The sequence below is a fragment of the Gnatocerus cornutus genome, chromosome 2, assembly GCF_029298725.1.
Source record: "Gnatocerus cornutus isolate USDA-ARS CGAHR chromosome 2, icGnaCorn1.1, whole genome shotgun sequence".
NCBI lineage: Eukaryota > Metazoa > Arthropoda > Insecta > Coleoptera > Tenebrionidae > Gnatocerus > Gnatocerus cornutus.
This window is the reverse complement of record NC_142234.1, coordinates 18,061,467-18,073,862: the sequence shown is the minus strand read 5'-3', so window position 1 is coordinate 18,073,862 and position 12,396 is coordinate 18,061,467. Positions and strand designations below refer to the sequence as shown.

Genomic DNA, 12,396 nt, shown 5'->3' with positions numbered 1-12,396 from the left:
TAAGAAATCGTAGAAATCAGAGTAGTTTTCCTTATTTTTAGCATAAAAATCTGGCTCACATTTTTAAAAAGACCATAAAAAATGGGGTAGTTTCCATAAAAAATTGATGTTTCAGTAGATAAAATGAGCCTAAAAACAAGTCATTTTCTCAATTTTTTGTGTTTTTGAACCGACTTCAATGGGCTGTGTTTCCAAACTCAATAAACTTCAACGACAAAACTTGAAAATCGACTCATTTGCCTAAAAAGATTGATGATTTGGGAAAATCTGAGTTAGAACTTAGAATTAAAAATCAGGGTAAAAAGTCAAATTCAATGTTGTTTTTTGATGTTTTGCTAGAAATACGGGTTTTTGTTGAAAAAAATGCATAGAAAATAGGAAAATGACTAGGAAAACTAGGCATAATAATCTGAGTTAGAACATTACATATATTAGACTACTGCACATTAACAATCCTTCTAAATTCTGCCATATTATTTGCCGCCCCTAATTCTATCCTCAAGTTGTTGTTGCAAGGAATAGATAATCTACAAATTAATTTGAATCAATAATGTCACAGATTTCACTAATTTCTCTCACACATGATGGAATAATTTAAAAAGATGACCTCTAGTATAAGACATTGGGCAAGGATATTGGTCCACAAGATCCAAGTATTGTAGCGCTGGTTCCCAAGAGGGGGGATTTTGACACATAAATAAGGCAGGGTTGTATAAATTTCCTTCAGCTGTCATGACACCAACAGCTCCAGTTTCGTCAAGGCATCTACTTACATCTTGCATGCATTGGATGTTTCCATTGGAGATCACAGGGATATCCACAGCTTCTCTATAATTTGATTCTGAATTTTCAAGTAAAAAAAAAAAATTTTGGTACCTCACTGCTGTAACATAACTCCAGTCTGCCATTCCTGTTAAAGGCCCCTTCTGTTCTCTTGTTCTTCCATGAACTGTTAAAATTTTACAACCAGCAGAGACCAACATCTTTGCATAATTAACAGTTTTTTCAATACTTTCAAATCTCCTAACTTTACATGTAACAGGTACTCTGAGTTTAGAGCTTAATAAACTAACTAAAAACTGCGTTAATTGGAAATAAAACCAAAGGAATGTTTTTTACCCATTTTATGTAACAATTCCCATTCATCTTGTAAAAAAGCGCCATAATGTCCCCTTTTGGCAATCGCCTGAGGGCACCCCAAATTAATATCAATAGCGCAACAGTGACTCTCAGCAAGGAGAGCAGCCTCCAGCATGGTCCCAGGATCATTCCCACAAAACTGCAAGATTAAGCTTAAAAAATTATTTACACAAAAACAATAAAAATACTTGAACAATTAAGGGCTTGTCTGCGGCACACGATGCCAACGCCTCGTTCCGATACTTGCAATCTTTGGCAAAAATTGCACTGTGCAACATGGGGGTGTAACACAACTGGGCCCCGTATTTTCTACTTAGCAATCGCCAGGCCAACTCGCTTGCGTCCACCATGGGAGCCACTATTTTTGTTGGGGCTCCTAAAGTGTCCCTCCAGAAATCCATTGGTAATTGGCGAAATAAAGCAGATATGAAAAAGTCACGTTGCACATAACCTCAAACGGCAGATTCTGTCATTTGTGTAAAATGTCACGGTGTAGGGTAAAATGTCAAAACTTAAGCGGTACATTTGAATATCATTCAACAACAACCCAAAAATTCAAACGGCCATAAGATATTTGTTGACAAAAATTCAAAAATTCTTATGTTTTTGGATTCAGCGTGACATTCTGCGTAAAATGAGCCCAAATTTGTTGAGTTTGCTTAATAAATGAACGAGGCATTGGCCAAAAACTGTTTTGAAAACGTCATTTTAGAGTGATTTTTAATCAATGTTTTCAAAATGAAACCGACGTTTAATAGCTTTGAATTATACATCAGTCGAAAGAGGAGCTGGAAATCTATCTACTGGCCAAATTTGAGATCGATCGGACAAATAGTTTACAAGCTATGGCCAAAAATAAAAAAAAAGAAAAATTCGACTATCGAATTTTAGGCTATTGAGAACATTTTCTAAGGTAAAATGAACCGAGAAAAAGAACGGCGCAAACCGCATCTCAATATCTCAAACAGTTTCCGAGATATTTAACTTTAAAAATTACGAAAAATGAGAAAAAATGAAAATCAACTTTCCGAAATTTTGATCGGTCATAACTCAGTTATCTTTTGTCGGATCTGAATTTAAATCCCAGATTTGGAATCTGCGGAAAATTCTGCGTACTCTGATGTAGATTAACATAAGTTTACTCGAAAAAATAAGCGAGATGTCGATATCAGAAGTTTTAGTCATGAATTTTCGCGAAAATTTGCAAATTTCGACTTTTGAAAAATCTAAGAACTATTTCTTATGTAAAAAATCGGGAGAAAAACGATGCCACAAACCGCATCTTAATATCTGTAATAGTTTGAGAGATATTGAGCACGAATTGTTTCGAATCTTCAAAAATTTGACCCTCTGGCGACAACCCAAAAATTCAAACGGCCATAACTCAGTTAACTTTAGACTTTAGACGAACGATTTTTTTTAGTCGCGAGAAAACGATGGCGTAAACGGTTTCTCACTCAATATTTCTATTAGTTTCCGAGATTTTGGGCACGGATTGTTTCGAAAAATGAAAATCAACTATCCGAAACGTTAAACCTCCATAGTTCAGTTATTTGTAATTGTACGTGAATTTCAAGTTAAGCTGCGCGAAAGTCTGCGTAAAACGAATATCTTCCTAACAAAATAAATTCTTGAATAAAATTGTGAAAACATTTGTTGCTATGTAACTAGGAGAACTTAGCTGTAATGAACACATAAAAATTCATTTAGTTATCGTGTAATTACAGCTGAAAAGGTTATTACTAACTTATGCTTAACATGTAATGCAACAAAGCCTAAACGAACATTTTTAAGACCTTAAAAATTATTAACACTGTTCGATTTCCGCAATCTAATGCAAACCAGTCAAATTTATTTTTAACACCATTATTTATGAAGAACAATGTTTCAGGATGTTGGCAAATAAAAATATGTGTCTTACCAATTATGTTGTATTGTGTAAATGAAATTCATTGCTCATTGAACACAACAATAATAAATCAGAGCTCCTTTTTTCACGGTTCAAATACCTCCTGCCAATAAATTAAAGAACAGCGTCCGAATTTCGACGAGGAAGACTCAAAGTCTACGTTGGAGTAATACGAATTTTATTCCAATGATTGTGTCAACAAGCCGTAATATAACAATTGTATTAGTTTCATGAAAATATGCAAGGTTAGTTCGTATTTCGCAGTTTTCATATTTGCTGCCTTGCGTCATTTTCATGTTTAATTTGGTAATTTATAAAATATGCACATTGAACAACGAGATTACGACTGAGGTAAATTCCACAAGTGTAATAATGCATAAATCCAATGCAGATTTCGCTGAATTTGTTTTTGTTATGATTTTTCGTTGAATTAACTTTCCAACAAATTTTTATGAGTTCATACATTTTGCGGTTCCGAAAACGGCGAATTTCGGTACTTTAATATTCACACCTATTTAAAAATTTTATTGATTGCAATTTAGAAGCGAGATAAACACTTTAAGCCCAAAGAAAAAGCCGCAAAAGCGAAATTGAAAGATGAAGTCATGGGGATAACAGATATTTTTAAAATTCCAAAAATGGTTGTCATTTTCTTGCAGTTTTGAATACATGAAAGTTCTATAAACACGAGCGCCAATTATGGGGATGTGATCGATAATTTCTCAATGAATATTAATGGGTTTTGAACGGTATTTTCTGTCATTGTAATGGGAAAATTGCAGCCAGTTTGAGTAATTAACCTACTTTGGTGGATACTTACCTAGTTTTGTTCAATATTTGAACTACTTTAGTGGGAGTGCACAAAGAGGGCTATTAGAAATATATTTATTTATTAACAATCATTTCTTGAAGCACATTTATAAACATTAATAATATTTTTAGTAAACAACAAATCCAATAAATTATCTCGAAAAGAAACGATCTGTGGTAACGTGCGTCTAAATCAACATCGATACCGCTTAGATTTTAGAATTTATAAGCGCCAACAGGAGTTAAGAAATCCACGTTTAATTGTTATCAATAAATTCACGTAAACGAACTCTATTACATTAGATATGAATCATCTAGGTCAAAATGATATTTGAGACTATTGATATTATTCTCTACCCTGACTGCTTTGCAAATTCTAAACTAAGCTTCAAATTTTGTCATAAGAATGTCTCCTAAACAACCCAATTGTACTAAAATTTTCATAAGAAAAACTCGTTTCCGGAAGGAACTTTATCGGGCCATAAACTTATTTTCGTGGAAAACCCCATTTCGCTTCTTAAGAAAAAAACAGCACCCGATGTCATATCTTTAGTTAACCTTTAAATCGCGTGAGAGGTTACGCGATTGTGGCGAGACATAGGTCGAGAGTCCTACGAAATTTACGATGATGTCTTTGGTGCACATATCTGGGTCATTCCTCAAGTACGAGCGTTTTGAGATTTTATTCAAAGGACGGAAAACCGCAATCTTCAGCAGACTTCCGTTGCGTATCACTTCGATTCAATAAAATAATATAAAAACCTCACGATTGTTTCCATGTAGAACGAGCCACCCTCCCTGTTAACGTCATTCTTCGTTACTCTCAAAAGAAAATTCTACTGCAAAATATTGGATCCGACAATCTCCAAGGAAAGCGTTTTATCTACTCGAACAGACGTCAAATACATTGTACTTTTGTTATAAATTTGGCACGATGTTGATAAAGGGCACAAAGGTCTTGAATTTTCAAAATGGACGCGTGCACGAGCCGCTGATTGCAGCCACGGTACAGTTCTGATGGGACGGAGACGCGGGATTGGATAATCCACTCTCCCTAATGGGAGAGAGTGCTGGAGTTTTGGGACGATGTACTACACTGCGTCTTCTCCTTCTGTATTGGGATATGGGACGTCGGTTACATCTCTGCTGTTGTTGCTGGAGGATAGTCAGCGCGTTTGCTAGCTCCATCTCACTGACTAGACGTCTTCTGGGAGGATTGGGCAGCGCAGGCAAAGTGTTAGCTCGTCTGGACACTTCGGGATAACACGGCACTGGCACTAAATTGTTGACAGTTTGGACAGTTTCTGGAGTGTTCGATGATTCAGTCGATACAGGCACCACTTGGTTGTTTCTAGCTACTTGGGACTGGGACTGGTTCCTCCGACGGTTGTGCCCCAGATTACCTGAGGAAAAAACGCCCAAATCGTACCCGTGACAATAAATCAGTTTTTTATCGACAGTTTCAATGAAATTGTAGTAAAAACAACATTTCTTATATTACCTCTTTTTCTTTTATCAGTGTAGGTGGCCCAGGTATTTATATTTAGAATCTTATTAATAGATATTGAATACTGTCATAATAAATGTATTGGCTCGCTCATTACCATGTCGGTTTGAATGAAAATTGGATAAATAATTACATTTCATATGAAAATTTTCCTTCTGCTCTTTTCAAATTCAAATCAAGCTTCCGAACGTTAATAATTCTTTGTTGCGAGCGTTCGTCTAGAAACATGAAATCTGCATAATTAAATCTGCGCGCCATGAACGTATTTCTGACAATAACAATAGTTATTCGTTAATTAAAAATCTTGCCGCCATACCTAAAACTCTAAAAAGCACCCTTAACTTGGCACTGGACCAGTGGCCGTGCGTCCTGTGCGGCCGGCCCTCGATGGCGGGAATCCCCTTATTCTTCATTTTGTGCTTACAAATGTTCATCAAGCACCTCGGCTCATTCGGGCTGTCCGGACTATCCGGAACAGCCAAGCAGCAATTCCACTTCGTCTTGAGTTTCTTCGTTTGTTGTGGAACTTCTGGAGCCACCGAATTGCCCACACACACCTGGCAGTCCTGCGGGGTCGTCGGCGGCGTCGGTGTGGGTTCTGCACAATTGGAAAATGTCTCTTCCAACACTGTGCACGTAACAAGAGTTGTGCGAGTACGACCTTCGCAATGTAAGTTAACTGGACGGTGTCTCAAAGTAGGACAACGAAAACTGGAGTCTTCTTCGTTTGGTTGTTGGGACTGAGAAGGCGTCTGGCTTTGAGTCTGTCTCTGCTGACGGATGTACTCGTAGGTGGTAAGTCCCAAGAATGAAATGTAGATGTGGAAGAAGCAGAGGTGGAGGAGCAAACCGGCGGTGATGGCTGCGAGGATGCCCAACGCAGCTACCACAGCGAGGAAAGCTGCGTCGCCTGTTGGAAGGGACGAAGTGTGCGGAGCAGCCGTTGAATTCTCTGACGTGAGGAGCCCCTTGGGAGGAAGAATGACGTTCAAAGAGGAAATTGTGTTTCAGCAGTTATTCAAGTTTCATGCAGGGAAGTGAATCAATTTCTACGTGCATTAAAGAAAGCCTGAATTATTCAGGGAAAGATCTGAAAGAGTGCCGATAAAAGCTCGAAATAATTAAGTTTGCGCTCAATACCTACGTGACATTGAATGTGAACAAAAACAACAATAATTAGGTGATAATCAATATTTTATGGGACGGGTATTTATTTTAGGTAATATTTTCAGTCAAGCTAAGTATTTGATCACCCGGATTTGAATGTTAATAGAGATGACTATATGTGCGAATTTGTGATTAAAAATTATTTTTATTGCTATACAGTCGAACTTCCACAACTCGAACTTCTATTACTCGAATTTTTCTACAACTCGAAATTTATTTTATTCCCTTGCGTTTTCCTGTGATTTCATCTCTAGAACTCGAAATTCTATAACTCAAAAATTTCTATAAATCGAATTAAATTTTGCCAACATACAATCTGTAAACTTCCATAACTCAAAAATTTTATCAGAATTAGTTTGTAAAAGAAGATATTGTAGTAGTTTCTTGAATTTTCTGAAGTTGATTAATAGCTTTAAATGTCACCATAAATCTAGAATTTTATAAAAAGAACTAGATAGCTATGAAACTTGCAACAAGATGCCCAAAATTGATCTTCTGATCTTCTTTTTTAATATGACTATGCTATATACTGACTTTTATAATTCTTTAAAAAACAATTTTATGAAAAAAAATTCAAGAACAAACATTGGCGCTAAAATTTAATAACGGATTATGTATTTCTATAAAATTTTCATTTTTTCTTTAGTTTTTCTTTAACTCGAAATATCTTTGACTCGAACCAATTGTGGTTTTCCTTCAGGTTTCGAGTTATGAAAGTTTGCCTGTAGAATACGCGACGGAGGGTAAAGTAAATGGGATTTTCTATTTTTGTGGTCATATTTTGATTATATCGTCGATTATGTCATAAAACACATTATGGTATATAAATTATCCTGTAAACACAAAGTTTTGATGCGATTGATAGCTAAAAGGTTCAGTGCACCGAAAGCTCGAACTTGATACATATCGGACTTCCCTCGAATGACATGTAATAAATTTGTATGGAAATGGAAATTTGTTGCTCAGTGGAATGTAAATGTTTCCTGTGATCAATTTGCTTACGTTATTACCTCGAATTTATCAAAATTGTGGCAACCAATATTTAACGGGCAAATTCCAGACAAGATAATAACCGTTTTGTCATAATTAAAACAAAATTGACTGTGCTATGCAGAAAATATTTGATGTAAATAAAAGAAACCAGCCAAAGTTTTGACGAGAATTCTAAAAAATAGGCTGAGAGTTTTTTAGAGGAATCCCAAAATTTCTTGGATTTTTAAAATTTATTTTAGATTCTCAGGATTCTTGCAATCCTTCAGAACTTTTAGATCCTTTAAATGATTCACCAAATGTTTTTGAAAGTTTTTCTATAAATTCGACTTTCCTTTTCTTTGGATTTTTTTAAAGATTTTTAAGTTGGTGAAATCGGCCCTTACAATTAATTTCGAATTGTTTTATTTCTATAGATTCTAGATTTTTCTTCAAATCAAGTTCTTGGATTTTGTTGTTTCTTTGACTTTGTCCTTTAGATTCTCTTAATCTATTCGAAGCTTTGTATTTGTAGTTTTTTGATTGAATTGAAATTACTTGGTAGTTCTAATTAAAAAAAAATCGTATTCTAACGACTGTTAATCAGTTAACTGAAAGTATTTTTATGTGTGGGAGACTAAAAGAGTGCTGAAGAGTTAAAAGAAAAGATGATAGCGATATAAATAGTTAAGATAAATTTCAAGCGATTCCGGATTGATGTGTCCTTAAAAGTGCATGGCATCTCCCTTGCATGCTTGACAGTTATAATGTTTTCAATAATTCAAATAGCCATGAAACATGCAGTGGTGATCTATTTTCGATGCTATCAGTAATATTAGCTTCTAATAAATTAACCAAAGTTTGGAATGACGCCACTATCGTAATGTGTGAACTTTTATTGTATTAAAAATGATACATAAAAAGCAGTGTCGTGTAGCCTCTCGTGCTGTCATGCAGAAGCAGTGCTCTCTGAGATACCTGCAGCTTATCAGTGTCTAGCCAATGCGAGTGATGTAGCGCCAACTCGGCTATGGCGAGGATGGCCACAAGCGCGGCGGCGGCAACCGCCGTCGACACACACATGAGAAAAGGAGCGTAGTTGCGTCCGCCCACGCAGTGGTTAAGCCACTTGCAGTGGTGGTCAAAGTGCTCCACGCACTTGTTGCACGCACTGCAGTGCTTGGTCCTAGACCCCGTGGTCCGGATGGCACACAGATGACAACGTCCCTCCTCGATAACGTGTGCGTGCTTAGTCCGATCAAGCTGGGGTACAGGTTCCGGGCGACGCGCTCTCAACGCCGGTTCAGCCGGATCGAGAAGAGCGGCGGCGAGGTGAGCCGCCAGGTGGAGGAGCAGCAACGCCGTGAGAGCGGCAAGACAGGCGGGTTGCGCGTGCGTGGGTAACGCAGGCACCAGCACCAAGAAGGCTCCCACGGAGAGGACGGCCAACGCTAGCCAGCCCGAAACCTGTAATGGGTGCAGCGGCAACTGGAAGCCGTGCTGGCGCCGGAGCCGCGGCGCGGTCTCACCACCGTTCAACATCGCTAGCCATGGCGCGATGGCCACCAGACACTCACGCTCACACTCGACCTGAAGTCACGTGCGTACTGCCGACAACGCGGGGTTTATCGACCAACGGCGAAGGGGATGCGCGATGCCGCCACCGTGACGTCGCCCCACTGCACCACCGTTATTTTTGACGGCTTTACCGTCACAAAAGGCGACATACTTGCTCGTTATTACGATAATTGCAAACGCATTTATCCTACCTGCGACGATTAATGCAGGAGGTGGACAGATATGATGGTGCTCACACGTGGCAGGCTATCTATAGAGTCCGCAGAAATGTAGGTGGGCTTCCTGGTTGACATGGTTTCAAATATCCAACACTGCCAGTCACACAAACCATTGCTAGAGATCCTTATCTATAATACAAAATTTCCTATTTTTATACACCTGGATTTTTAATCTTAATTAGAACTTCATTTAAAGTACCAAAACAGAGCTTCTACTGGTAAAAGTTGTTTTTTCTTATTTTTAAATCGACTAGATATATTGGATAAAACTTTTCCGGAACTAATTTTGCCAGTGGCTTATTGCTTCTAATTTCGTTTAAAAGTAGTTTCGGAGCGTCCATAGACAGTTTCAATTCATTGTCATTTTTTCTTTTTAAAACGTGCCATTTCGTTGGATTATATTCATTAATTTTCGGTAGAAAAAAAATTCCTCTTACGTAATTCACATACATACACAATGTCAGCCCAGCAGGCCATCAAAAAGTTAAGAATAAAAACTCTAATGAACAAATGGCAAAAAATGTGTTTATTGGAGTTCCCGTCAGTTTAGCAATAATCGTGGTAGAGAAATGTTGCTTTTACACTGCCAAATTGTCAAAATTTGGATTACTTTGAATTCAATTTTTTTATGCGTTTCCAGTGATCTCTTCAAAAGTTTTGTGATGATTCCAAAGGTATAAAAAGTGTTTTCTTTCCGGGGAAATTAAATTTACGCGTGATTACATTGTGGATTGTCCATTGGAGGGTATTCGGTGATTTTCAGGTAACTTTTTCATTATTTCGTTTCTAATTAAAATTCCAGTTTGATCCACAAAGCGAGTCGGGAAAAGTCACGTTACTACCAATCAAGATAAAGATTGGCCTTTTTGGGAGCGCAATTTAATTATTTTTTTGCAATAGGCACTATTGAAAATGTTCTAAAACCAGTAAATTAATGAAAGTTAAACAAGTATGATAAGGGCGAGGGTAAATTTCTAATTTTTTTGCAGAACCATTATCTAGCGGTGTCTGATATTGTGGTTAAAATCTTTGCATTTTATTCGGGTTTACCCTGTATAATGTCGCAGGATTTGTATACCAACATTTATAAATAAAAAAAATAATTTCCACTTGATACGGACCAGCTGTCCCCAAAATAAAAGGGTTGCTCTGCAGCTCAACTAATCGTTTGTAATTAAACTCCTGCATTTATTCCAGTCCTACATCATGCCCCAACACGTGAGTTTTGCCCCACAAATGTGCCCACATGATTGTACTTATTTAATTCCGTTTAATCCCATTAACAAATTTGTATCGATTGCTTTATCACACCCATACAAACTACGAATTATGTTTCCCCGTTTCAGCATTTCCTTATCTCGTCCAGTGATGCACCAAAATTCGCCTGCCTGAACCGGCCATAAATTAAACTCCACATTTCGCATTCATGTTTGATTCTATTAGCATTTCCAATTCTTTGATAAAAAATTGCGCAGTTCCCCAACCGGAGGGAAATTGAGCTTTTACCGTAATTTACCCGCGTATCTAGTTTCACATGCTTAGAGCTCGTTCCAAGAAAATCAAATTTAAAAAATGTCGCACAGACGAAGAGGGAATTTCGATTTCCCTCGTTCAATAATTGAATTAAGGAAGCAATAACCCGCGGGTTAAATCGAAAGTTCATCGCTTTGAAGTAAACAACCATTTTCGTGTATTTTTGGTGTTTCAGCCGTGTTAATATGCTAATGGGGTGCAAAAATATACCGTTTTTGCATTGTAGATGGGAAAAATTGCGAAAATTTAGTTGGTATTGATTGTCGGGACGGATTTAACTTGTTAATTTAATGTTGGTGTGTGTTTGGCGGATCCATTTATTTTAAAATTTATTACCTATTATAGGTTCCAGAGGGATATGCACGGGTAGGTGTTAAACGAAATGAAATTAATGCGTGGTTGGTGCGTTTCACCAACTAGGAATTATATCGGGGAGCAAACCAAATTCAGCCCTATGATAAATAGAATGTAATTTTATACCAAGTGCAGCTAATAACAGTTATGTAACTTTGTAACAAATGGAATAAATCAATAAATTTTATTAATTTATTATACATAGAAAATTATTATTATTAGAACGTTCGAAAAATTTAGAAAATAATAAAAAAATGAATAAAAAGAATAATGGGCATCTAAAAGGGTTTGAAAATCCAAAAAATCTGAAGAATATCATGGATAGGAATGAATCTGCAAGATAATGTCTAAATCAGGATAATCGAAGATGGGTAAAACAGAATTTGAAGGACTTGAATTTTGCACATTTTCGTGAATATTGTTACTCAGGTATTAAAATATCTTCATGCAATCAAAGATCTCAATTTGCGACAACCTGAAAGCGACATTGCATGTTATTCGTAAATATGAAGGTTATTGATAAGAAGTCCTTAGAAAATATGAAATATGTAGTAAGCCCCGCTGTAATAAGGTCATATTTTAAGAGCGTTAAATTACTCGCATATTAAATTTACTACAATATTTCAGACAACCCAGAAAATGCCATGCAACTACTCTGTCGTATAATTACGTTACAAAGTCACTTGTCTTTTAATGGAACACATAAAGTATCTCCGATGCTTTTAGCTCGAAAGCTCGATTCCGATCCGTTATCCTTTTTCATTAGATTAAAGTTCCAAGGAGGTGCAAAATTAGACGCTACATCATGAATAATCTGATATTAACCTTCTTCATTCTGGTTTACAACAATGCAGCTAATTCGAGAAGCTTTTGTTCCTGGTGACTGAAGCTTAATGAGTTGTGAAAGAATGAGGCCGTCTTGTTGTAAATATTCACTGTCGTATTAAGTACCATAAATTTAACGACAGGATCAATGAATTCCACTCAAGGTGAACTACAGCGATCAAAAGTTGGGAGATTTATACCGTCTCTTACACTTATTTACAAATTCGTGTCATGAAACGAGAAGAAAACAGAAGTTGTAAGGAGGCAGATGGGAAATTTTCGAGAGCGTGGAAGAAAAAAATCAATACGAAAGTGAAAATTTTATTGGAAATCTGAACTTCTACAGGTGATTAACATTTGAAATCTTATTATGCGTCACATTTCGT

At 36.8% G+C, this 12,396-nt stretch overlaps 2 protein-coding genes across 2 annotated transcripts; both read right to left on the bottom strand.

The window, feature by feature from the left end:
- Window positions 1–408: 408 nt before the first annotated feature.
- LOC148179685 (tRNA-dihydrouridine(16/17) synthase [NAD(P)(+)]-like) lies at window positions 409–1,675 on the bottom strand. The gene is made up of 5 exons (XM_088030225.1): window positions 1,329–1,675; window positions 1,120–1,279; window positions 877–1,072; window positions 580–828; window positions 409–527 (listed from the first exon to the last, which is right to left on the bottom strand). Exons 1-5 carry the CDS (start codon window positions 1,539–1,541, stop codon window positions 437–439), a joined length of 909 nt encoding a protein of 302 aa, XP_087886351.1. The 5' UTR covers window positions 1,542–1,675; the 3' UTR covers window positions 409–436.
- Window positions 1,676–3,981: 2,306 nt separating this feature from the next.
- LOC148179684 (uncharacterized) lies at window positions 3,982–9,153 on the bottom strand. Its single transcript, XM_088030817.1, has 3 exons — window positions 8,481–9,153; window positions 5,683–6,334; window positions 3,982–5,262 (listed from the first exon to the last, which is right to left on the bottom strand). Exons 1-3 carry the CDS (start codon window positions 9,042–9,044, stop codon window positions 4,826–4,828), a joined length of 1,653 nt encoding a protein of 550 aa, XP_087886943.1. The 5' UTR covers window positions 9,045–9,153; the 3' UTR covers window positions 3,982–4,825.
- Window positions 9,154–12,396: the final 3,243 nt, after the last annotated feature.